Source organism: Tetranychus urticae, chromosome 3 (genome assembly GCF_039701765.1).
Source record: "Tetranychus urticae isolate SD_2017Ah chromosome 3, NJAU_TeUrti_SD_1.0, whole genome shotgun sequence".
NCBI lineage: Eukaryota > Metazoa > Arthropoda > Arachnida > Trombidiformes > Tetranychidae > Tetranychus > Tetranychus urticae.
The window spans coordinates 4380184-4405005 of record NC_142960.1 but is presented as its reverse complement, the minus strand read 5'-3'; the positions used below and the strand labels follow the sequence as shown (position 1 = coordinate 4405005).

General features: G+C 31.4%; 4 protein-coding genes and 3 long non-coding RNA genes across 31 annotated transcripts; 4 read left to right on the top strand and 3 right to left on the bottom strand.

The window, feature by feature from the left end:
- The first annotated feature begins 180 nt into the window (after positions 1–180).
- On the top strand, positions 181–1636 carry LOC107371495 (uncharacterized). The gene is made up of 3 exons (XM_015939593.3): positions 181–396; positions 773–832; positions 1313–1636. The coding sequence occupies exons 1-3, from the start codon at positions 309–311 to the stop codon at positions 1519–1521; spliced, it is 357 nt and encodes a 118-aa protein (XP_015795079.2). The 5' UTR covers positions 181–308; the 3' UTR covers positions 1522–1636.
- On the bottom strand, positions 1580–4731 carry LOC107371493 (armadillo repeat-containing protein 8). Its single transcript, XM_015939590.3, has 5 exons — positions 4570–4731; positions 4366–4439; positions 2905–4276; positions 2521–2763; positions 1580–2445 (listed from the first exon to the last, which is right to left on the bottom strand). The coding sequence occupies exons 1-5, from the start codon at positions 4603–4605 to the stop codon at positions 2047–2049; spliced, it is 2124 nt and encodes a 707-aa protein (XP_015795076.1). The 5' UTR covers positions 4606–4731; the 3' UTR covers positions 1580–2046.
- Positions 4732–4924: 193 nt separating this feature from the next.
- On the top strand, positions 4925–5527 carry LOC149093209 (COMM domain-containing protein 3-like). Its single transcript, XM_089268889.1, has one exon. It carries the CDS (start codon positions 4925–4927, stop codon positions 5525–5527), a length of 603 nt encoding a protein of 200 aa, XP_089125015.1.
- Positions 5528–5868: 341 nt separating this feature from the next.
- Positions 5869–7812, bottom strand: Lnpk (zinc-ribbon metal-binding protein lunapark). Its single transcript, XM_015939591.3, has 3 exons — positions 7604–7812; positions 7278–7513; positions 5869–7203 (listed from the first exon to the last, which is right to left on the bottom strand). Exons 1-3 carry the CDS (start codon positions 7640–7642, stop codon positions 6105–6107), a joined length of 1374 nt encoding a protein of 457 aa, XP_015795077.1. The 5' UTR covers positions 7643–7812; the 3' UTR covers positions 5869–6104.
- Positions 7813–8364: 552 nt separating this feature from the next.
- Positions 8365–11428, top strand: LOC107371889 (uncharacterized). 4 transcript variants are annotated; one of them, XR_016199939.1, is made up of 5 exons: positions 8371–8986; positions 9054–9081; positions 9201–9706; positions 9829–10511; positions 10788–11428. It is a non-coding gene; the product is annotated as an uncharacterized LOC107371889 (long non-coding RNA). The 4 variants fall into 4 exon arrangements; XR_016199938.1 differs by having other exon boundaries at positions 9787–10511; XR_003083969.2 differs by lacking the exon at positions 9054–9081 and having other exon boundaries at positions 8365–8986.
- A 340-nt stretch (positions 11429–11768) lies between these two features.
- On the bottom strand, positions 11769–22873 carry LOC107371780 (uncharacterized). 22 transcript variants are annotated; one of them, XR_016199935.1, is made up of 13 exons: positions 22501–22873; positions 22304–22414; positions 21418–21806; positions 19212–21125; positions 18658–18861; positions 18470–18556; positions 18194–18415; positions 16968–17368; positions 16738–16857; positions 15342–15697; positions 14647–14972; positions 13379–14003; positions 11769–13259 (listed from the first exon to the last, which is right to left on the bottom strand). It is a non-coding gene; the product is annotated as an uncharacterized LOC107371780 (long non-coding RNA). The 22 variants fall into 22 exon arrangements; XR_001570873.3 differs by having other exon boundaries at positions 13379–13555; positions 13719–14003; positions 18194–18556; positions 18662–18861; XR_001570871.3 differs by having other exon boundaries at positions 18194–18556.
- LOC149093208 (uncharacterized) lies at positions 22836–23474 on the top strand. Its single transcript, XR_016199940.1, has 2 exons — positions 22836–22974; positions 23098–23474. It is a non-coding gene; the product is annotated as an uncharacterized LOC149093208 (long non-coding RNA).
- Positions 23475–24822: the final 1348 nt, after the last annotated feature.

The window sequence follows — 24822 nt, the reverse complement described above, 5'->3', positions numbered from 1 at the left end:
CGCATCAATTTGAAATTAATAGATTATCATGCTTAAATGACAAAATTTGCCAAGAATCGCACCGATTTTTTTGAATATTTATCGATTTATCGTACGGCATATCGAAATATATCGAGACCTAAATATCGATTTTTATCGCGTATATCGGAACGCCTCCGGGTCAAGCATCTGATATTTCTTGTTATTTAAAGTCAGGTCGGTTCCTATCGGTTCATAATAAACTGGTCATCACTGGACTTTTGGTCTTTTATAATTTCAAGTTTATCTTGCTGCTTTTGGTTTTGATCTTGTCTTTTCAAGTTGCTAAAATGAGTATCGAAAAGTTACCCGATGAAATCTTATTATATATTTTCTATCGCATCAAAAACTTTGAGACGCTTCATAATTGTTCCGAAGGTAAGTAAAGTTTATAATGAAAAACCTTTACCGAGCATCATTAAACCGGTCATTTTTTCATTTTACGCCTTTTATGATTCAAAATCCGAATATGAAGGTGTTCAATCCTCAAAAGTCCATAGTTCAAACCTGAAATCTGTATTAACAACTGTTTTTGAGTTTTGGTCATAAAAAATGTCCGGAATTTTATGCTTTCAATCTTTTTTGATAAATCAAGTTTAGTTTAAAATGTCATTGCTTGAGATAACTCGAGTTTTGCGATTAATATTGCGATAGGAAATTGATAAACGAGAGGCATTATCTCATGCAATTGAAATAACTTGACTAGTCTTGTTATAACTTAAAAATCTCAATAATTTTTTTCATTTATAATTAGTCAATAAAAGATGGAGAAGTCTAATTGCTGAAAGACTGCAAAATATTGAATATTTATCAAGTAAGTCAATTTAAAAGAAGTATATGCCAAAAATTTTTTACTTTTGAGTTGAGATTAGGAACTTTGCGGGTTTGTTAGGACATGGCAACTGAGTCCATTTTTGCTAAGAAAAATGTCCCCGATCGCCACTTTAAGTGAAAACGAGGTCAAAGTTGAAATTTCGCTCGGGTTTTGTACAATTATGGAAGCAGATTTTTTCGTAACTCACTCTGCTGAAGTAACCTCTGATGGACAACCAGAAAATGCGGTTATTTTGGGAAGTACATACAATACAGCCTTTTGCTTTTGAATGGGTTTTTTACCAAATGAAAAAGTGTTGATTCTTTATAATCCATTGGATTTGAGAACAAAAGATTTGAAAATGTCTGTTTCTAAACAATGCTCTACTAAAAAGTCAAATTGTTGGCATATGCTCCCCTTAAAAGTTTTTTTACAAGTCAATGAGGAGAATAACAATTAACATATAAATTTTTATTTTAGATGAGCATGATGAGGAAGGCAATACCATGTTCTTTGCAGATAATGATCCACGTGAGAGAGTGATATTGACAAATTCCGGAAATAATCTGAAAAATTTCATTAAATATCTGCCGCCTCTTGAAATAACTGACTTTACAGACTGGGTGTATGGTGATCTTAAATCTAAAAGTTCAAAACGGAATGGAAATAAAGATTTAACCCGAAAATGATCATCATAGAGCAACAAACTGTTTTTGTTCATATCTTATTCAATTTAAAGATATTGGATGAGTCTGCAATGTTTTTTATTAATAATAAAATCACTCGGATATTTACCACCTTTAACTGTGTTCCACTTGGCATGAGGGAAAAGTTGATATATTGGTATTGATACATAGACTTAGGATGTTAATCAAGGGTCAAGAAAGGTGGAGAGTTGTAGATTAAAGAGTTAATGATAATCATCGAAAAAGCGTGTAAAAGGCGAACACAGTGAATTAAGCTTTCCGAAGTAATGGAATTGTCTGCAAAGTTTGGGTTAACAGAGAAACAGATTCACAAAAGTGAAAAATGATAAATGTAGAGTAGATTTTTATAACTATAAACTCAGTAAATTTCAAGCATGATGACTTATTTTTATATCCTTGTATAAATTTTGGAAGAATGGTTTTTGATGAATAGATAGAGTTGATTTCTCCTTGCTTTTTTTAAATAGACGGAGAATGTGTTGAAGAATATGTTGATCAGCTTAAATTTCACGGGAAATTTGAAAATTGATCGAGGGCAGTTTTCGCTTTATCGAACAATGCAGTATCTTGAGTGTGCAACAGTTGCTTTAACGCACTTTTCACTCCCATTTCTTTCAATTTTGCTTGACGCTTAGCGGCTCCATCTTCTTCTTTCCACAGCAAGTTGGATATACAAAAAACGGCAGCAATCTGTAATTTGACGTTACTGTTAATCATAAAATTGAGAAGCTTTTTGAGAACTTCTTCATTTGACATGATGAACTCCTTTGATGTGTTGCCACTGGCGATGTTTGCTAAAATACATAGAGCTTGTTCCTTGATTTCAACAACGTTTTCATCGTCAAGCGCCATATTCACTGCTTGCATCAATTGTTTTCCGTGAGTTGACATAATTTGATCTATATGCTGTAAAAACAAAGAAAAATATAAAATATAAAGTTGTGGTTATTGAATTAGAAGATAGTTTCGATTAAGACTAACATATTTCGTAGATAATAAATTGCGAATCAAGCCAAGAGTCTTCATAACAATGGTTGAGTCAGAGTCAGATAAAAGTTTAAAAATTTGATTAGTTCCAAGACAAGAAAGAATTTGATTTTTAATATTTTGATCTGCTTGAAATGCCATGTTCATTAATGCCCAAACTCCATTCAAACGTAAAGCTTTCTCTTCCCTCTGAGTCAGTGAACAAAGTCTTTCTACAGCATTACGATCCAAAAAATGCTGTCAACAGAAAAATAGAAGAGAAATACCAATATAAATGAACAAGCACTATTTTTAAATAATCCTGAATTTTTTGAGATTTAGCATAAATGCCCTCATAGCTATCTTAATTAAAGACTCAATCGTTTTACTTCATCTTACCTCTTTACTAGGAGAAAACTCAAGGAGAAGATTACACAAAGTACTAGAAACGACTATAAGAACATCATCAGTAGCGTTGTTTAAAAGACTTTTCAAAGGTATCCATACATGATGATCTTGAAAGGTAGTTCTCAATTGTTGAACAGATCTAGAAAGACTGTGAAGACATCGCAAGGCAGCCAGTCGAATTTTAACGTTTGGATCAGATAAACCATTTATTATGTGTTCCATCAACATATCAGTTTCAATAATTTTCTTTCTTGTATCTTCTTCATTAGCTGCAAGGGAAGCAAAAGCTTTTAGAGCTGCTTCTTTCATTTCTTGACCAATGGTTAGTTTAATTTCTTCTTCTTTAAGGTTTGTTTCGCTGTCACTCATAGATGAAGCATCGTCCTGCAGCGAGGCAGCATTGCTTTGAATAGTTGATTTATTAACGGTTACTTGACAAGGTGATTGATATTTGAAAAAATCTGCTAAGGTTGGAATAATGTGATTACAAATGGCTGCAGTCCTTTGTAGCTCAGTATCAACTTCCGTAAGATAGGCCAGAATATGTGCTGAAGCGGCTCGAATACATGGCTCCTTGTCTTTTTCACACATTCTTACTAATGTTGGGAGAGTTTTATAAACGATTTCGTGATCTTCTGAATTTATATTACCCACTATAGCACCAGCTCGGTGCATATAAGTCATGCATTTAGCCGCATTAAACTGCATAGTTGGTGTATTTTCTTGGTTCATAAGCTCAGTGAGTATTTGAGGGATATCCTTGCCATTTGCAACGGTTGTGACTGCGACTTCGGAAGCATCTTCATTTTGATGACAAATGGCTGCCAATAATTCAAGAGCCGGTATTTTTACTTTATAAGCCGGTGAAAGCATGAGATTTGCAACCATTTGAATCGCCCCGTACCCACATAAAGCAGTTTGGTGCTCAGTAGTCTGACAAGAATTGGCCAGAATATTCGCAATACATTCTTGAATGGCCCAGATGTGAGTTGAAGAAGCTAACTCCAGAAGAAATGTGACGAATGGGACCTCAAATGCTTTGGAATCATAAATCAGATCGATAGGTGCAAAAGATGAAGTGTAAATTGATCGTAAAGCCCTCAGACTGATTTCAACCAGTTTTGAAGAACTGTGTGGGTCAGTTATTTTAGTAATTAAAACTGGAACTGTACCGACATTGATAATGACACGCAAATGTTCAGGTGTGCCTTTTGACAGACTGCAAATGATGGCAATGCATTCATAGCAAAGAGGTTCCTTCACAGTCTCATCTAAAATTAATTGTAACAAGCGAGGTACAATTCCTCTTTCGATAACGTTCTCCTTCTGTTTGTTACTACCAATCACATTATTTTTCATGAACCTAAACAAAGAGACAGCAATAGATAGAGAAGAAAATGGCGCTTTTAAATAACTGAAAACCCATTGTGATGTGAAATTATGAATACTTACATAATTGCTTTTAGACATTTTTCTTGATCAGAGGAATAGACTGAATCTATTAGCCTCCAATTCTGTTCAGAGGTCTAAAAAAGAAAACAAAACAAAGGAAAAGAGTGGTGAAAAATTATTAATAGGTAAATTTAATTTTCCCTATTATTGAATAATCGGCACAAGTTACCGCATATCAAAAAAAAGAAAGTCAACAACACTTACCAAACACAGTTCTTTCAGGTATCCAACTGTATCCATTTGTTGATTAGATGATCTTAACCAAATAAATCGTCAGGTAAAGATTAAAATATCCAGACACAATTTGATAGATAGATGTAATATTAGAACTATAATAAAATTCAACTGTTGAAAATTGAAGCATACAGTGTACGAGAAAAAGTAAAACGAGTTTCTAATGGCAACTTGTCACCAGCTGATTGGGTGTGTTGGCTTACCCAAATAACAAACCGTTAATTATTTGTAATTTTTTTTTCTTTTGTTATCAAATTGACTTATATTTATGTAAAGTGTTGTAACTTTGGTGAATTTTAGTTGGTAGAGGTCAAGATTACGCATAATGGAACTTTGTCAAGATGTTATGACCGGCTTATCTCTTCTCAAAGATGATTCAAGACTTTCTAAATTTCAGCTGATCCAATTAGCTGAATTAGTTGGACAATCATTGGTTCATGGTCGTTCTATAAATTCATATGAAAAGATAATGGATAAATGTGAACTAAAAATGGTTGGATTATCGGTCGCCTGCTTATTTCTTGAAGCTGCCAAAAACAACAAAACTATCTCTGAAGAAATCTCGTTGATTGAAATGGCTCTTAGTGAAGCTTCAGTCGCTCAAGACTTTGTCCTGCCAATTGTTGACCAATATAAAAAGATAGAGCGAGACTTGAAGAATCGCTTGCTGAAGATGAAGATTGATGATGGTCGATCTTTACCATCTAATGGTCCTAAAGACTTGGTAGACGCTAGGTGGAGGCAAGATGTTATCATCAAATCGAAGTCTCGAAACCAAATAAATGAAATAAATTATCTTGTAGATTTGATTAGCAAAGATGGAACCAAAATAAGCTTCTCTGCTGATTTACCTGGTCTTCAAGATCTAGGTTACCAATTGCGAGATTGCTGTAAAGTCTTGGAAAATACTTTTAAGAATATTAATTGAAACAGCTTCGATCTAATTATTCATTGTAAATAATTTATGTTATTTTTATTATAATGATATTTTTGGTGATAATTGATCAACGCAATGTTCCTTATTTGGATAATCGACATGAGAACCGGCTTTTCAAACAGACAACAAAAACAAAAAATACAACAACAATGGGTTGTACAGTATGTACGACATTTGTGAAACTAGCGGTGACATGATATTTTGTGTACCGATATCGAGTCTATACTTTATATGCAATACTTATATCAAAACTAGAAATTTAATACATTATGTAATATGTTATGGAGTTTCTTTATTATTTACTCTTAAAGGAAAATGAATAGTTTGAATAGTTTGCGATTTAATCACGTCATTTATTACATATAAATTTATTTAATATGACTAAAATAGGGAAGCCACGGAGGTTGACAGTTTTTTATGTTTTGTGTGAACAAAATATAAGGAAGAGATGCAAATAATTGTTGATTAAGGCTCACCTAGAACTTTTTTCAACAAGGAAAACTTAGCTTAGGTGGTTCGATCTGTTCAACCTTTACATGGGTAATCAAAAAAACAAACGAATAAAAATTCAAAGTAAAACTCTCTTTTCACCATCTTCATTTTCATCATCAATGAAATCAATATCATTAAGAGCATCAGTTGGACTGTTTGATGGTAACTCAGAATTATTTTGACTTTCTGAGCTATCTGGTAACGATGTAGTCTGAGCCACCCTCGACACTTCATCTTGTGACTTTTCTTCCTTTTCTCGGAAGTTTTCCTCATCAGTCTTGCCAACTCCACTTGGCTTATCTCCATCATTCTCAAAGTGAGATATTGATATCGCTGGAGTGGATTCGGTAGAAATTTCAGCATCTGACACCTCATCTTGCTCTTTAATTTCGGCAATCTTTGCAGTTTGTTTATTTTCATCCGGCCGACTATCATTATCACTTTCAGGCTCATCGATTAAAGGTGCGAGATTCTTATCTCTGCTCGTATCACTTTGACTTATGTTTGGAGCAAAAGGTCGCTGTTTCCTCGAAGGATTGAAGGACATACAGTAACAGCAGCGAAACGAAATGAATTCAAATTCCTCTTTCAAGGCCATTCCGTTATGACCACTACAATTATTACAAATGAGAGCATATCTATTGCTCGGACCATCACCAACAACATAATCAACTAGTTTATCAACAATAGAACGATTTTGATCTAATATTGGACGTGACAATCTGGGTGCTGGTAAAGCTGGGTATTGTGTAAGCGCAGGGCGAATCATGGAAACTCGACCGAACTGGGGAGAAATAGGCTGTATACTAGTTTGTGAAGCATTCATACTATTATCAGCCATTAATCTGGGTCTTTCAGGCGTTCTAATAAAACTAGAATTGAGTAACATTGGAGGAGGCATTGATCCACGATATCGGACTCTTTGCTGTTGTTGCTGCTGAACATTTGAGTATCCTGAATTAGCTGGAGATGATGGACATGAGTTTGGCCGAGATTCTTTCAACACTGAAGGCTCATACTTTTCCAGAAGCTCTTTAGCCACTTTATAAGTTTCTGTTTCCATTACTTTGTCAAGAATTCTTTTCTTCTCTCGACGTAGATCTTTGAGTTTGTCTTCTTTCTTGTCTATTACTTGTAAATAATACCATTGAAGAAATTGTTTCAATAAATAAACTCTGAAAAAAGAAATACACAAATGAGAAGTCGTAATAGGCAACGAATGGGTTAGTAGTAGGATATGAATACTCACAGGAGAGGAAACACCACCAGAGGAAGTGAATATAAACATCTTTTAACCCAATCCGGGCTGCTGGGTAAGTAATAGAAATAGAAGACACCTAAAGCAAAAATATATATGAGACCAGAGATGACAAAAAGGAGAAAAATAATATTCTTTTGCTGCTTGATTGCTGAAAATTTATGATCTTCCAAAGATCGTATCTCTTCTGTGATCCTCTCTAACCTTTCTTGTGAAGTTTCTTTGCCCTGTAGATGAAAATAATGCACGTTAAAATCGTGAATTAAAGGTACAAAAGGTGATAATATTTAGTAAAAAGGAACATAAACAAAACTCACCCTTAATTTGGACCACAAAATACCCATTAGTTTATACATGAAAAAAACTGGTTCAGCTCAAAAATTTCGCCGAAAAGATAAGGTGTTAAACTGTTTTCTAAAAACAATAGATTGGTTGGACTTTACATTTGAAACACATTAATAAGCGAACTAAATAATAAACATGACAAAATAATAAAAAAAATGACTCTATCACAACCAACTGATGATTGTTACGTATAAAAACTCGTTTTGGTATTACAGGTGAGAGTAAAGTCAACATCATAAGCGCCACAAAGTAAGCCTATCTTACTCATAATATTATGCACTCAACAGAATCAAAATACTCACAATGCAGTAATAGTAAAGCTTTCAAAGTATAGATGGCACATGTAGTAAACTAAATTCAAAATTTAAATAAAATTCAATATTAATTATCAAATTCAGTTGAGTATCCAATGAATGAGTATCTGAAATTATCCAATGATTCACACCTGATATCTGGACACTGATTTCCTATCAAATTTTGATCAAAAACTGGCGATCAACGCTATTTCCTATTGCGCTTCTTACTTGCTCATTTCTTAATCGAAGAGACAATTTTGTGAACTGTTTCATGAGATATTTGAGTTTACTTTTAATCTTCAATTTCAAATCAGGAATGAAACTGGAACAGAAACTGTTGAATCTTAAGAATTGATTGTTTCCATTTTGATCAAATCAGATGATAGTTGATTGCAAAACAAGCAGATGGCAGCTCTGAATCTATCAAGTCTCAGTTTCGAAATACCGAGTTATTAAACTGTGCAAAATTTTGATTGTTTGTATTGTCTTTAATTGTGTTTAATTTTTCCTTTACACCTGATTAATGGTTAGCAACTTACTAGCGATTCTCTGTTCGTGATCGTCAATTTTTATGGAGATCTTTGGTTCAATTGTGTATAATAAAATATGCTTGGAAAGGACTTATCCAGTCGCTCTCGTCTTTACCTTTTAATATTTCATTTGTTTTTCAACATCTACACACAATTTTCATTAATTTATTTACTAATTCACAACATAAGCTTTGCTGATTGATGAATTATCAACGAAAGGGTGAATTGAAACTCAGGAATTTGAAATATTTGATTCAACATAAGATCTTGAATTACGATTACTTAACTTTACTGAAAATAGCTACTTTTTTTGTAGCCGTTTTCAATATTTGTGAAAATTTTGCCTCAACCGCAAGTGTTTTTAAAAGTTCATTATTTTACCCAAAAATTCAACAAAAGAGATGAAGAACAATCAATTGACAATCAATCTAATAATGCCTTTAATGGATTAAAAATGATTGTTCGTAAAGATGATGAGTGTGAACATAAATAACAGCAAAACTCAACAGCAAAAGGAGTCAAAAAAAAGGTAAACAAAGAGATTGAAAATTTTTCACTTTTACGGTTATTAATTTATCTTTTCTTGTAATAACAAGTTAGCCGAAGTTAATTTCTGTTAACTTGGTGAGTATAATAATCAAATTTTGTTTTCAATTTAGTCTCACGAAATTGTTAACAGCCCATGAAATCTTCAAATTAACTTGATTTGCCACTTTAATTGAAACCTTTTCTTTCACGTACAGATTATGCACAATCATCAACGCTTCTGGTTAAACCTATCCAAAATAATCAACGTAAACTTGAGTTTAACTGGTATTTGAGAGGCAACAAAATTGGATTAAAGCAGGAAAATAATAGCAAAAATTGATCGCAAGTCAACAAGTAATTTAGGTGATTTTGGGTCCAAGTTACACTGAAGATATCACAAGGCAAAATATGGAATCACCTTATTTTTTGGAGTAAAATTTTTCCAGGTTATTGGTCTTGCTTAAAACTCCAGTGAATTTTATCCTGTCAAGTTGAAGATTGTGAGTCCGTCAAATGAATTAACACGCTTGTTGATTCGCCAGCTCATGCTACTTTCATCCTCATCCTAATCATCATGATTACCATCTTTCCCTCATCAACATCATCATCCTGTTCTGTTCTGTGAAACAATTTGATTAAACTTGAAGAGGCTCACTTGATTTATATTATTAGCATTTTTGGTTGTTACTGTTGCTGTTGTAGTTATGATTACATTTAACAGGTAACAAATTCATTGGCTATTTACTTTTACCTATTGGGATTGACTACTAATGATAATAATAATAATTTATTGTAATGAAGATGGAAAGCTTTTTCTTCTCTTTTCTTCACTCACCTCTTTAGCACAAGGAAAGGATACGTGAAATCAGATGTAAATGTTGATTGTTACAAGTTACATCTTAACAATACAATCAGATTGGACTGGAGAATGTAATTTCAAGTTGAATTAAATGTTTTCAACAACATTTTTATTTACCTTTATTGATGATTTATTCGTAGATGATTAAGATTGACTAACATTGGATTGACCATTAAAAGGGATTGGGAAAACCTTCATCATCATCAAGTCAACCCCAACCAGTTGAACCCAGAGTGAGGAGACCTTAAAGATTAATCTGATTGTCTACATAATTAAACCTGTGAAGATCAACCATCAATCATTCATCATCTTCATTATACTCAGGCTCATCATCAATAGTAGGCCTACAAAATTAACAACGGAACATAACTTAAGAGGCCTTAATGTATATTTTATACAAATCGCAATCAACATGAAAATGGCTGTAAATATTGTTTGAAAAGCAGAAACTTGGTGGTCTAAATTGGTGGGCTCGATGATAATCAATTAAACCCCTCAAATCTAGTTGAATGAAAAGTGGGAGGATTTGATAAGCAAATTATGGACAACAATTGGACCTGAAACCAAACCTGAAAACCCAAAATTCAATGTTTTTTTCTCAACTGACCTGATACATTACAATCAACTTGACGGATCGCTGAAAGTAAACATATTATACTCTTATTGGGTAAATAATGGCGATTATTAAATATTTTGATTCTTTTGTCAACATTTACATTTGGATTTTCCAATCCAAAAAAATGAACTTCTATTATTACTTGTATTAATGATTTTAGGTGCTAAATAGGTTGTCACCTAATAGGTCAATGGTCATTTAAGTTAATGCAATTGAGCCCTAAACATAAATGATTCAAAAGATGACCATTTTTTTAAACCTTCAAGTCGTTTATTAATGAACTGATTTTAATGTGAAATCATTTTTTTTCTCGCATTTTTTTCTCAGAAGTAAAATTGGAAACTTTTAACCTTAAATAGGACCAGTAATTAAGGTTTTAATTATTGAAGCTCATTTGGTTGGATTTTTCGATTTATCCATTTCATCCCTTTGTTTCCTCCACTAAATGGATGGCAAAGACACGATCAATGGACACGATTTGAAACATGATGACCATTGTTAACATGATTAGATAATGATTCCAGGACAATCGGCTAATGATAATTGTTGGACTCATCTTTGGACTGTTGATCATCAACAAATGATGCTACCTTGGCTAACGATTATTGTTCAATCATTATTTTTCATCATTTACCCTCGGTTGATGTCCAATTGTAGTTATACATATTTTGCTTAATGTAACATCATTAGATGGAAACAAGGATAAAGTGCAACTTCCTAATTCCTGGAATTAAAATTGTAATCATTTAAATATTGCTTCACCAACAACAGGACAATATTTTTTGTTATTCATGACAATAACACATTTAAAAGCTAACCTAATCAACTCAATCATTTACATTTAAATAACATTGATGTTGACATTTATTTGCGTGTTTCCTCCTGTTTAACGGTTAGACATTAAAATTGTTGATTTAAATATGAATAAATAATAAAGTTAATCGAGAGGTTAATTTGTTTATTATTGACTATTTTTGGCATTTTTTCATTGTAATCTGATTTGTTCACACACAAAACACACACAAAATGAAACGCTATTTGTACGCTTAGTTGACCTGTTTACTTACCATTATTAGCCATTATTGTTTTCCTAAATCTTTTTTTAAGACAAGATTAATAGACGATTTAATTCACCCAAAAATACAAATTACAGTTAAATTGAACATCATTTGATGCATGATTTATGATCATCATTTTCAATTCGTATTGATGAAAGGTTGAGAGAGTTGAAAAAAAGGCAGAAAAATAGGAAAACGAAACAATCAAAATAGCCTTTTCTTCACAATCCAAACATTAAATTGTTAATACTTTTTCAGTGATAAATATTAGATTTTATTTTCCACTTTTAAGATGATCAAGATGACCAAGCAGATAATTAAGATTATAATAAAGATGATTTTCATGATGAGGTGGAGGAGGAGGAAAGATGGACTAAAAAATGTTGGTAAAAGAGGAAGAAGAAGAAAAGGATTTAATGTAATTACAAAATGGGATGAAAAGATGATCTCTGGATGAAAGGGAAAAGACAATTGCTATTAACAATCTTATTCTATTGCTATTAATTAATGTTGAATACTTTCTCCATTTTTTAATCACAACAATCAACTTTCCATCTTGTTTACTGCTATTAAGGTTAACAAAACCTTTATTATTATCATTATGAATTTGCTTTCATCTTTTTTTTTCTTCTTCTTCTTACATTAACTTTTCCATTTTCATTCATTTTACAATCTCATTTAAACTCGTGAAAATCAACACAATGTCCACTTTCACCAGGAAATTGATCCTTCATTATGGTCACTTCTCTCTAACCATGATTAACTTTTCATAAAGGCCAATATTTTCGCTCTGTATAAGACTAATGTTGAATAAGGATATAAACTTAAAATAACACCAATCAATGAATTTCATTCTTGTTTATCAATCAGGTTTAATCGATTGATTGTAAATCAATCATCCAATTCTATGGCTTCAACATTTCAAAAACTAAATCAGAATTAGTTTTAACTCAAATATAACTCAGCATAATGACCAATCAAGTTGGTTAACATTCTTTGTCCAAATCCAGAAAATTCATAAAAGTCGAGGCATTATTTCATTCGTTCCTGGTTTCAATAATAGTCCATAAGCTGGTTATCTTGATCCAAATCTTGTTCTAGCGATTTCTAATGTTCACGATAGTGATGGTATCCTTTGGTGACCTTTCAATTTGACACCAAAATCACAGTTCAATTGGATTTTATGCAATTCGTAGAAGTCAATAATTTAAGCGAGAAAAGCTTCAATTGTAAATTGTCCTTGTCTTCAAATTTACAATATGATTGTAACTTCAATTTTGGTTAATTCTTTCCATTCACCTGTTGACAATAGCAGTTAACACATCATCATTAAGTTAATTATAATCATATTTTTATGCATCTCCTTTTCTTAATCCATTAACTCCTTTTCTTTCCTTTAATTTGTACGATTATCTTGCATTTCTTTTTTGTTCAACCTTTTTGTTTTTAAATCCTTAATGAACATCCATGTACCAAAACAACCATCATTAACATAGTTACTTGATTTAATTGTATTTTACTGGTGATTGTCAACAGGATTTTCATTTGCAAATGCTGATTGTGTTTAAGCACAACAATAAAGGTTAACAGTAAGTGATTAATTGAGGAAACTTTGGAATCTTTTTTTAAATTAATAACAAACAATTTTGTGTTATCCCGTTGAGCTGCATTTTCAATATGATTTGTAATTTAATTTGTGACTCTTTCAGTGACATTTGTTGGTATTAAGAGGAAAACAGCGCTAAATTAATGTCCATTAATTGAAAAGAAAAAGAAAAGAGTATCAACAATAAAGATAGAATTAATTAATCATCAAAGGATAAGTGCAGGTTTGATTAAAGTTTGAATTGTCATCTTTACCTTTTTGCTTCAATTGGTTTGCCTAATATCACAGGTTTAGAGGGTCATTTTGTTTAGCCTAGATCATGATGGAAGTAAGTTAACAGGTAAATCATTTTGTTGCCAAATTTAAAGGTTTAGTGGTGAATGATTAACAGGATCAGCAATGATAATCATCAACAGGTATAATTGTGTCGTCTCAATGTTTATTTGGATGTGAATGGTTGTACGGAAACAAATGGATGAGAAAAATGATCAAACAATTGAAGAACAATTTGGAAACAATTTAATCGGAATCGGGCTAAATAAGTGGCCCTTTTCCGATTTGCAAATGGTTCCTATTTTAGCTCTTTCAGTTTACCATTTTAAACTTTTCTCTTCTTTTTCAGGCCAAATCAATTGAAAATGATCAAACGAAGATCATTTCACAAAAGATGATCAATCCAACCAAGCATAACATGGAAGTATGAAGATGCCAATCCAGAAATCATTGACATTGGCTTTTGAATGAAATCCAATCGTGTTAGGATGGTTAGGTTAGGCCATAAAATAAAAGTACAATATTGAGATTATTCTTGGATCATTATGAATACCATTTAACCACAATTTAACATTTCATTTCCTTTGATTTCTCTGTTTTCTGCTGCTGGAAAAAATGAATAAAACGAAGGAAAATATTAGTTCATAAATCTGTTAATAAGTTAAATTGTTTAGACTGTTGGGGAAATGAGATTGTGATTAATATGATTGGCCTGTTTCTTTGGGAACAGGTTAGTTGAGAGATCAACTGATGGTGAATTTAAGGGTAAAAAAAAGTTTAATCAAGAATCAGAAGAGTTGTTTTACTTGAATTAGTCGTCAAAAATTTACGCCTCAGAAAGTATACAATTAAAGTGAAGACTCATGGTAAGACAAATAAATTGACACAATCTTAGCGACGTGATTATCAACCAAGCAAATCTTAAGGGCAACAAAATAACCAGGACTACCTTATTGTTTAGGTTTAACCACATAATTAAGTGAACATAAATATATCTAGCTTAGTAATAAATAAAATCCGGAAATGTTGATTGTCGTTTAACTCAAGATATCATGTTGTTAATCGGTTGTGGAGTTAAAACAATTTATCTCCAATGAACCAAGCGTTTCAAGACAACATGAGATATGGAGTCTAAATATGAGCAGTAAAATCAGCAATCTTTGTAAACTATGTTTCCTTACAATTGACAAGATACATTTCCAATTTTCATCATGATTCCAGTTAATTTCATTAACAGTTTTAACCTTACTTAAAGCCATCAGTCCATGAAGTTATGAGATGTAAACGTTAAGAAGCCAATGCCTTCGGAAGTCACTCATGATAAATTGTCTTGGTAAACGATGTAACTGTTTCATCTTATTTGTTACCCGAGTTCATCAACAATTAACTGTTCTCCGTTGAATTTAAATTCACCTCTCTCAATGAGTTATCCTGGTGTCACTTTTTTTCTCTCCTTTACTATCAAATCAAGTGTTTCATTGATATTTAATAAAGTTGAATAGCTTTTTCCTATGATTTTCACTTTAAATGCCTTGTTGATCTTTAGCAAAATTATTTCCTCAATTAAGAGCCAGCCTAAGGAGAAAACGGAGAAAAAAAAGAAACAAAAAATATTAGTTTATCATTTTAAAACGTTTGCTTAGTAAAATATGAAATTTATCACCTTTTATATTGTACTCGGGTAAATTAAATTACATTTGAAAAAATCTTTGTTGCCTCATTAAATTTCAATTTAACACCGACAATGTTTGGAAATAATAAACTGTTTCAATTTGAAAGTATTTTTATCAATAATAAATATTGTAAAAAACCAGTTTATTAATTCTTGTAAAACATCTTCATCTTTGCTTTTATTTTTGTTTGTGAATCATATAATAAAATGTTTAAGTAACAATCTGTAGTGTTTGACATTCAGTCAAACAAAAGGGGTTAAACAACAAATACCTTTATTATAACCATCATTGTTATCATTAACCATAATAGTTGTGGTTTGTTGGTGCTTTTGTGGATCCTGGACCAGGTAAACCTTTCTTCCCCCTGAAAACTGGGTAATAGATTGATTCAACGGGTAATATTAAAAGTTCACAGGATAACCTTTAGAGTCTGATTGCTTGTGAAATGTTGATAAATTTATGTCAAGCATCTTGTTCGGCAAGTTTTGCATCATTGCAATTGCTTCTCTTTACATCGTCGCCATCACTATCATTATCATCTTTAACATTTCATTGAAAAATCTCTCGTTCCGGTGGATTAACCAACATCGTCCCGTTATATCCGGATATTTCAATGTTTCATGTTTACTGTTGATTGAAAAAAAAGGAGAAACAAGTTAGGAATATTAGGCAGTAAAAGTATTTTCAACAAAAATTGAAATCAACGTAAATAGAATGCAGTTTATATGATAAAGATTATAAAGATGAAAACGATGATAAAGGGAGAAATGAAGGGATGATTTTGCATAAACCTTTTATTTCTTGGTGTTACTTTAACGTGTTTAAACCTTCTTCATTGATAAATAGATACGGAAATGTTTTGAAAATTGATTTGAATGTTGAAGCGTTTTCTTTACAAAATTGAACATTATTATTATCCTCATCACCAATGTCAATCAAGGTGAAAAATAACTATCATCTTAAAGATTGCGATCAACATTATTCAAATTATCTCAAGATGATATGAATAATATTGATGAAAAGTAAAGCACTGTGAGTGGTTTATGCTAAATCGATGAATCTAAAGGATTTTGGATGAAATGAAAGATAATCTTTTCCGCATTTAAACCACAAAAAATAGATAACTTGACTTGAGATGAGAAATTTTAACATAATAATTCAAGTTACTTGACTTTTAGTGAATTGAAAGGGCTTAAACTATTAGAATAAAAAATAGCTGCAACTGGATTAACAAATTTTTAAGCACCATCATAAGGTTACGCAAAAAATGGTAGCAGCAATTAATCGCGATATTGTTAGCGACTTGTTGCCACCATCAAAAAATGCTCGTCTAAATTATTGTTGAGTAGGAAGATGAAGATCTTTAAAATTAAACAAATTCGTATCACCAGAAAAGAGACTAAATTGTAAAAAAACATATTTTGAGTCTACCTACACAATTTGATGAAAAACAACATCACAAACGATAATCAACAATAGATCAACAAATCCATTGAAAGTGAATGAAAAGTGTTGAATGCAATATATAACTGAAAACCATGAATTCCTTAAATGCGTGAGTAAGATTGTGATATACACTCGCCATTCAATTTTAATTAGCCTGAGAGGAAGTCAGCGATTGCCATTGTTTACCTAACATCATCTTCACTTTAAAAAAAGAATCAAACCTGCAATATTTATCTTTGGCTTTTGCTTGCAGCACTTTGAAAGTAAAAGTTGACGGATTACTGCTGGTGATCTCATTGTATTTGAGCGGCAAGTCGTTGTATTGAAAACAAATATTAAACCTGTGTAAGCAAGACTTTCAAAGGGTTGTATTAGTTGATGGGTTTATCAGGAAGTTAAGGGTTGAATTAAAAGTAAAGAAGGAAATTGAAACTCAAATTGATCTATTTACCTGTCATCCACACATTTGTGCTTGTCATTTCTAATTGTAGGTGAAAGTTTGTTCAACATCGACCGTTGCGCTCTTAAGAAATCCAACATTTATCGGTGATAACTTGCTATATTGATGGAAACAATTTCATCAATACAACAATAATGTTTCAAAAAATGAAAACTTTTACTGAAATCTGCTGATAGACCATAACGGAAAGGCAGGATAACTTGACGATGCATATGAAGACGATCAGTTTGACAAAAATCCAAAGTCAGTTGTCTTAAGCTTGGTTTTCATTGTCATGACTCAATTTTTCAGCAAATCAGCCATCAAATGCCCGAACAAATAAATCAAATCAATTTGTGCCGGAAAATTCCATCTGATTGGTGAATAGTTGGTCATTAACCAAGCAGTGCAACCTGAAATGACAATGAAAGTAATCAAGAAATTAGAAGGATAAAAATTAATGGGATTAAATTACTTCAAATTTCATCATTTGGAAGTTGATATTCAATTAAAGGATCCATCTATTTCACTGTCAATGATCATATTCAATTAAATGGTAATCATGAAGATCTGAAAAATTTTAAATTGAAATTTGATCAAAAGTGTAAGTGATGGGAAATATAATTAGTCTTTGTTCATGATAATTGAGGTTATTACTGATTAAAAATTAAAAGCATCACCAAAACTATTGTAACCCTTGAGATAAACTTGACATAGAATTGAATTATGATGAAAACAAATGTTGATTTCATTATTTCTTTTGTATAATTATTGAGATGAAAACTTGAAAAGTAAATCCAATAGGTTCAAATGTTAATGGGAATATGAAAACCAATATTGATTGTTACGAAAGTTAGATAGTGATAAAAAATTGTAAAATAGTTGTGATTGATTGGCATATCAAAACACAGCATAAGCTTGAGAAAATGAGGGAAAAGAAGCAAAAAGAATGACAATAAAATAGCATTCTGAGAATGATTATTTCATGATAATGACTTGACAGTAATTTGGGACAAAATTTTTTCAACTAATGCTTCCACTAATTTCAATTACAATAGTCTCTATCTTTCTCTTTTAAAGCAATAAAGATTCATTAAGTAAATTCCACAAACAATTATGTGTTCATGATTATACCTCAATTTAATGATAATAATATCAAATTTCAATATAAGATGACCTAACCAATTTGAATATCATTTGTCCAAATTGAAACAAAATGTCATTTTAATTGATCTAACCTTGCATTATTGGTGGAAAATAAAATCACAGTCTTTAGTGTCAATTACCAAGAATACGACGTTAATGATCAAAGTTGAAAGTCACTTCGAATTAACTCCAGTCTCGTCTCAATAACGGTTTTTTCAATCAGAAATACGAACAACAGTGCCGACAATAATGACAATAAGCAACAAGTCAAATAACAGGTGAATCATTGCAAGACCAATCTTTCCTTTTCAACGCTGAAATAACAAGCAATTCAATAATTTACGACATTAAAGCTGCATATTTTTAACCTTTCCGTTTTCCTCGTCCTTTCAATTTGTCTTTAGTGTTGCCATCAACATAATATTTGATCAACAATGGAATTCCAGGAAAGCTTACTGTACAAAAAAAACAAAGCAAGAAACAATTAAAAAACACAAAATAAGTACAATTTTGCTTAATTAAAGTTAACCAGCTAACTACTGGCAGAAGATACAACTTACCGGGTAAGTTTTGGTTCTTCAGCATGATAATCATGTTGATTACACCGAAAAAGAGAAAGGGAGAGTTTGTTTTCAACAGAAAGTTAGTAATGTGATTCTTTACTTCAATTGTTGTTCCTTGACCTTAATTGAAAGGCTTGTTAAAAATTGTTACCAGGACAATTAATAACTTAGAGATTGAAGCATTTGATAAAATATAGCTACAAAAAAAGAAAAGAGTGAAAAAAAAGAAGAGTTAGAAAATATATGCGATTGTAAAGATGATACGTGTTTTGAGTGTGTAACTCTTGAAACTTGAAATTCAAACTTTCTTCATGGTAACAATTGAATGAATAAATAGTTTGACTTGTTAATGTCGGATTAAATTAGTCTTACGGATAATTAAAACAATAATATTAGGCTTGATATAAAGAAGCAACAGAAAAAGAGTTGTAAAAGCTCAAGGTTGCAACTAATTGACATTAACGGTTAACATTTACATTAGTTAACATTGACCATCAAAATTATAAATGGTCAAGCTGGAGAAAGGAAAAAGAGAAAAGTCACTTACTTCGGTCCATCATTGGCACTATAAAGTTGATTAAATAAACTTAATTCGTCGCGATTAAATCGAGTTAAAACTGTAACAAAAGATTGCGATTAAAATGGCGACTTAAAAATTGCTTCTTTAAGAAACCTAAAACAATGGTTAAAATGGCGCAATTGTCAGATAAGGATTGACGAATAGCAAAGCAGCTAATTAACCAGCGATTTTCAAATCTTCTAAGGCTTACAATTTAAATAAGTAATTCATTCTTTTTTTCATTAAAATTGATTTTATTCGTTGATTCGTTTCTATCACAGTTAGAGTTACCTTTGCAAATACTGTCTGGCATTTACGGTCAATATTAGGTACAGATAAAGTCATGAGATTAATCAGAATTAATCTAATAAATCATTGAAATGTCAGGAGTAATGATTAAAGGTTTGTTTTTGTAAAACACTGATTGATTTTTGTGGACTAACAATTTAAACTACTCTTGATTAAGACCGAGCAAAAAAAAATTAGCTAAACTCGTAAAACGCTTAATTCATGTTAGACTTGCAATCTTTAAATCTGCAAAAATGTTGCTGATTTTTTATTCACTTAATTTGATTACAAGTAATTACAGTTGATAACAAGTGGTTAATAGGTTTTCAGTAAAAGTAATCAACTAATCAGCATGCGATTGAGGTAATCATTGGTAAAATGATTTACAGGTAAAGTTTATTTTTTTACGCCATTAACATTTGATTATTGACTGGAAACAAGTAAAGTTGCCTAAAAATAAATATCTTTACTTGTTTATATCGTGAGGCCAGCAATTGAACAACAAATGTTCATTATTGTGGTTACATTGATTTGGTGAGTACAAAAGTGATTTGAACAATTGGAAACATTTACAATATTTTTCATGGTAATCTATTGAAATCAGATTGAAGAGTTGATTCACCCAAAGAAATGTCTAATTTTGAATAGACGATTAATGCTAACAAATCAAACCATCTTTTTGATAAAATCTTGAATCTGTCATCTTTTTTGTTGTTCATTAATGGTTGGTGTAATTGAATTGAAAAGGTTAATCTTTGGTATTGATGAAACGTGTAATTTATTGATTTGACATGATTTCAACCTTAAATCAATCTAAAGTAATATGATAATCAACCATTTTATGGCAACTTTTATCATGTTTTTTACCTTTTTTTGTCTGTCCTTTTCATACAAGTATGTAAATATTAGGTTAAATTGTTTGTTAATCATATACAATATGCTTTATTGTGAGGGTAGATTAAAAGACCCTTAATTGTAAACAAATTGCCCAAAATGAAAGTTATACTTTGTAATCAACTATTCAAATGGACCAACAGTTAATCAATATTGGTAGATGATGATTAAGAATCGTAATCGGTCGAGTATTTGTGTTTCACTGACACACAAATAGTAAATTGAAACGCCCGAAGTTAATACACAAATACATTGATGAATACACTGCAATTTCATCTGTTTGTTCACGATTCCAAGTTGACTGACTTGGAATCAACGATTAAAGGTGAAAAATAATTAAATGACAATTAAAAGCGTTCAACGGCTGAAACCTAAGTGAATCAACTGGTGAGGCTAATTGTTGAACAATTTGGTTATTTCAATCTACCAAATTACTGGTTATTGGGTGGAATCAGGCTAAATTAATTAATCAAGTAAACCATCAAAGTTGATTAATTTTTCTTTTTGACAGGTTAGTCTCAATGGAAGGCCATGTTAATTTACACTTGACGGTCAATCAGGTGGCTTCTGGATTACTTGCAATTTCATCCATTTAATTATCTTTCGCCATTCGAAATGGCTTTTACTTCAGAACAGGATTAACGGTCCAAACATTGATCATTGAGAGTGAAGATGATTTGATTGGTGATGATGATGATAAATAGAGGATACCATTTGGATCTAAAGAGTTAGGAAACAAAAGATACAATCTTAGTCATGAATAGAAATTGAACAAAGTTAATAATAATTATTGTAATAATGATAATAATAACATTTTTGTCGGCACCCAAAACAACAGCAACAATATATTAAGGTGTGTCAAACAATTTTTGATATTAAGTTTGATATTTAACTCACGACAGTTAATTAAACTGAATGCTAACCGAATCAACTGGTTAACTTTTTTTTATATAACTGAATCTAACACACATTTCTCAATTTATCAAAATGATATATTTTTATATATAATTACCCTGTTTGCGTGTGAATGAAAAAGATGAACATGAAAATGAAGAAGATGATGTTGATTATGATAATCGTCTTATTTGCTTAAAACTTGATCTGATTGATCAAGTCCATGGTTTTTGCGTGCAATCGGTTTCCAACAGAGTCCAACACGAGAATCCAGTCAAAGTGTTTATTGTTACGCCAACCAAGGTTCAATGATTTTCAAATTGACTTTTAATTGATTGAGCTAAATTCTTAAATTAAAAGGTGAATCAATTTTGTAATCAAAAGATAACTGTCTACATAGACCGATTCAAATTCAAGATTCATTCCAATCAAAATGTAACCAGATTATGATTAATGGAAGGAAAAACAGATCCGTTTGGTTTTGTTGAGGTAACAGGCAAAGTTGATCTGAAACATAAGACAAACGTGATAAGCTTATACATATTCGTAGAGAGAAAAATGATTGAAAAATAAAAGTAAAGTCAGATAAAGCATAAGAATGGCCCAAAGGGAAAGCGAACAATGAAATAACGAGACCAAAAATTACTAGATTAGAGAGTAAGAAGAGATTGAAAAAGACCAGAAAGGTTTATAAAAGAGACAAAAAGTAAATCGTGTTGAAAATTTGAAAAAATGGTTGATAAAAAGACCAGAAAATAAGCAGAGAAACATGAAGCCAGAGCAGGACCAGATAACAGGTGAAAAATGACACTTAACCCTGCTAATAACCAGAAAGGACTAGAAGTGAGCCGAAGAAAAGATCAAAAATACACAAGAGAGCAAAATTGGGTATTTGGGTAAATAAAGACTAGGAAAAACCAAAATGAACCAGATAGGAACAAAATGGCCAGAAACTCTGAAAGACTAGATCGAATTTGAACAAATTCAGTAAAATTCAAACTTACAATTTGTATGGATATCCGAAACCAAAACCAACCAGAAAAACAAAGAAATCGGAGATCAAAAGAGATAAGTTGAAAGACCAGAAAAAGAAACATCCAGAAGTAAAACGTGAGCTAGAGGAATAAACTTACATTAAAACAGATAGACCAAAAACACCAGATCTCAACACTCTAGAAAGACATTTATCAATTGTACTAACCTTTTTCACCTAAAATTGAATTAAATATTCCATGCAATGGTCAGATTATTGCAGATCTGTAACTGATTAGAGTAATGACTAAAAGTTGAAATATTTTTTTTAAAGATCACCCCTTATAAAATCCATGGGAAAAAGTGTTATCTTTACCTAAATGAGAGCAACTGGCGCCTTTATTGTGCAAGGTTAAGACAAGACTTTTGGCGCCATATTGACTCACTATTTTCCATTTCACATTTTTTCTATTCTATTTTCCTTATTCTAAATCAATGTTTTGCTTTTTTAATTCTTGATGAATCTTTTTGTTTCAAGTCTTAATTAAATAAATTAACGTCACTTTGAGTGTGTAATCTTTTAAACAAATACCTTAATTAACTGTGCAAATTAAGATTGGATTAACCAACAAAAGCAAAGGTTTTGGGTTCAAAAACATGTGATCAATATGATTCTCCAACTCAAAGAGAGAGAGAGACAATAGTAAGTAATTTTACTTTCTTTTTTGATTTCTTCATTTTCAATTTGATTTTTTGTTTCTTCAATGGCTATTGAATGTCAGTAATTTTTAAATTAAGTGACTAAACAGTAATTGTTTATGATTAGATTGATTAAAGCAGGTAAACAAATCGTTTTCTATTAATAATTGAATGGACAATCAGGTGTCAAGTTTGAAGGATCAATATTGAGATGGTAACCAACCAAACCCATATTTGTTATGGGCTTAATTTTAGGTCAAGATGCGTTGAAGAGGAAATGAAGGAGGAGGTGGAGGTGGTGGGTGGTTCAAGGTTTACCATGAAAGAATCAGTTTGGCCTTAAAATTGTTTACAATTAGGAATAAATCATGATAAATTTTCCGTTCCTCTTTCAATTAGTACTTTCTCTTGATTCAAGATTCACAATGCACTTCACTTTCACTTTAAATTGTTTCATTTGATCCATGAACGTAATAATGATAATAATAATCACAATTTCTTTTGTCAATCTTTCATTTCAATTTTTTATTCAACTTTCAACATGAAAGTGAACAAATTATTCAGAGAAAGTGATAATGATAATGATGACGAGAAATTGTGAGAAATCATGAAAAGAGTAACTCTTTTATCTCTTCTTCTTCTTCTTTTTTCTGTCTTCTTAATATTCTCAGTTTTCAAGGCTCCCTGATAATATGAATTATTGAACAATCAAAAAGCTGAAAGTTGATGATAACTCAGTTTTTTTTCAGTGAAATTCAGTTAGCTAATAGTTGTTATTGTTGATACACTACGATTGTGGTAACATGAAAACACTAATTTAACGTTAAATGAATTAAAGGCGAAATTTAGGTTATCATGATTCTTTCCTTTTCTCATTCTTTAACGATTAACAACAATAATCATCGCCTTTTATTCAAATCCTCGCACTTGTAATACATATTTTTGTTCATCTTGCAAGTCTTGTTCACTCAATTGAATAACTATTACAATAGCGAAAAATAATATCTATTTGATGGGAAAACAAGGTTTTTCAGCTTTCATCTGGATTAACATGATATTTATCAACACCTTCTTAATTGTTAATCTCTTTCATTAGCAATAGTATCACAAGTTGATTATTTAACCAAAATCAACCAACGCTCGCCATTTGATTCAACATTTGTCAAGGTTTTTCGTCTCATCATTCATATCATTTTGATAAAACAGTTTATCCATATTATGCTATTTATGAGTTAACCATTCAACAGCCAAAATGAGTTAACCGTTGATTAAGCTCATTATAACAATAATTATCCTACAATTAGATTGATTTATAAGGAGTTTAATAGCGATTAAAGTTATTCGATTGTTTCAGGCCAATCTTGCTGTTGATCAATAAGAGTCAATAATTCACGGTTATTCACCTTTATCATGAAAATTTCCCCCAAAAAAAAAACTCAAAAATTCTTTGTTTTTGGCTCCTAATAACATGTCTAATCATGATTCATTCATCTCTTAACCCTTAACATTTCAACTTGGCTTTCCTCAAATAAAAATGAAAACTGAATTATTTCCAAAAATATCTGACAACAATTACGAAAAGGTTGAAAAGGTACAAAAGTAAAAGGGTAAAAACAAAAAATGTATTGAACGGCAAATGTGGTCAACAGTAATCCGTCTATAGCAATTAGGTTAACCCAAAGAAACAATTTTCAACCCATCTTACAATTCATAGACAACAAGTTGTAATTTACATTCTTCAATTACCTTTTTCTCTTCTCTTCTTCGCTTGGTCACCTTTCCTCAATTGAGGCCTTTTTCAGGTAAACAGGGTTAACAAGATGAAAATAACCAACAACAAGAGGAACACACA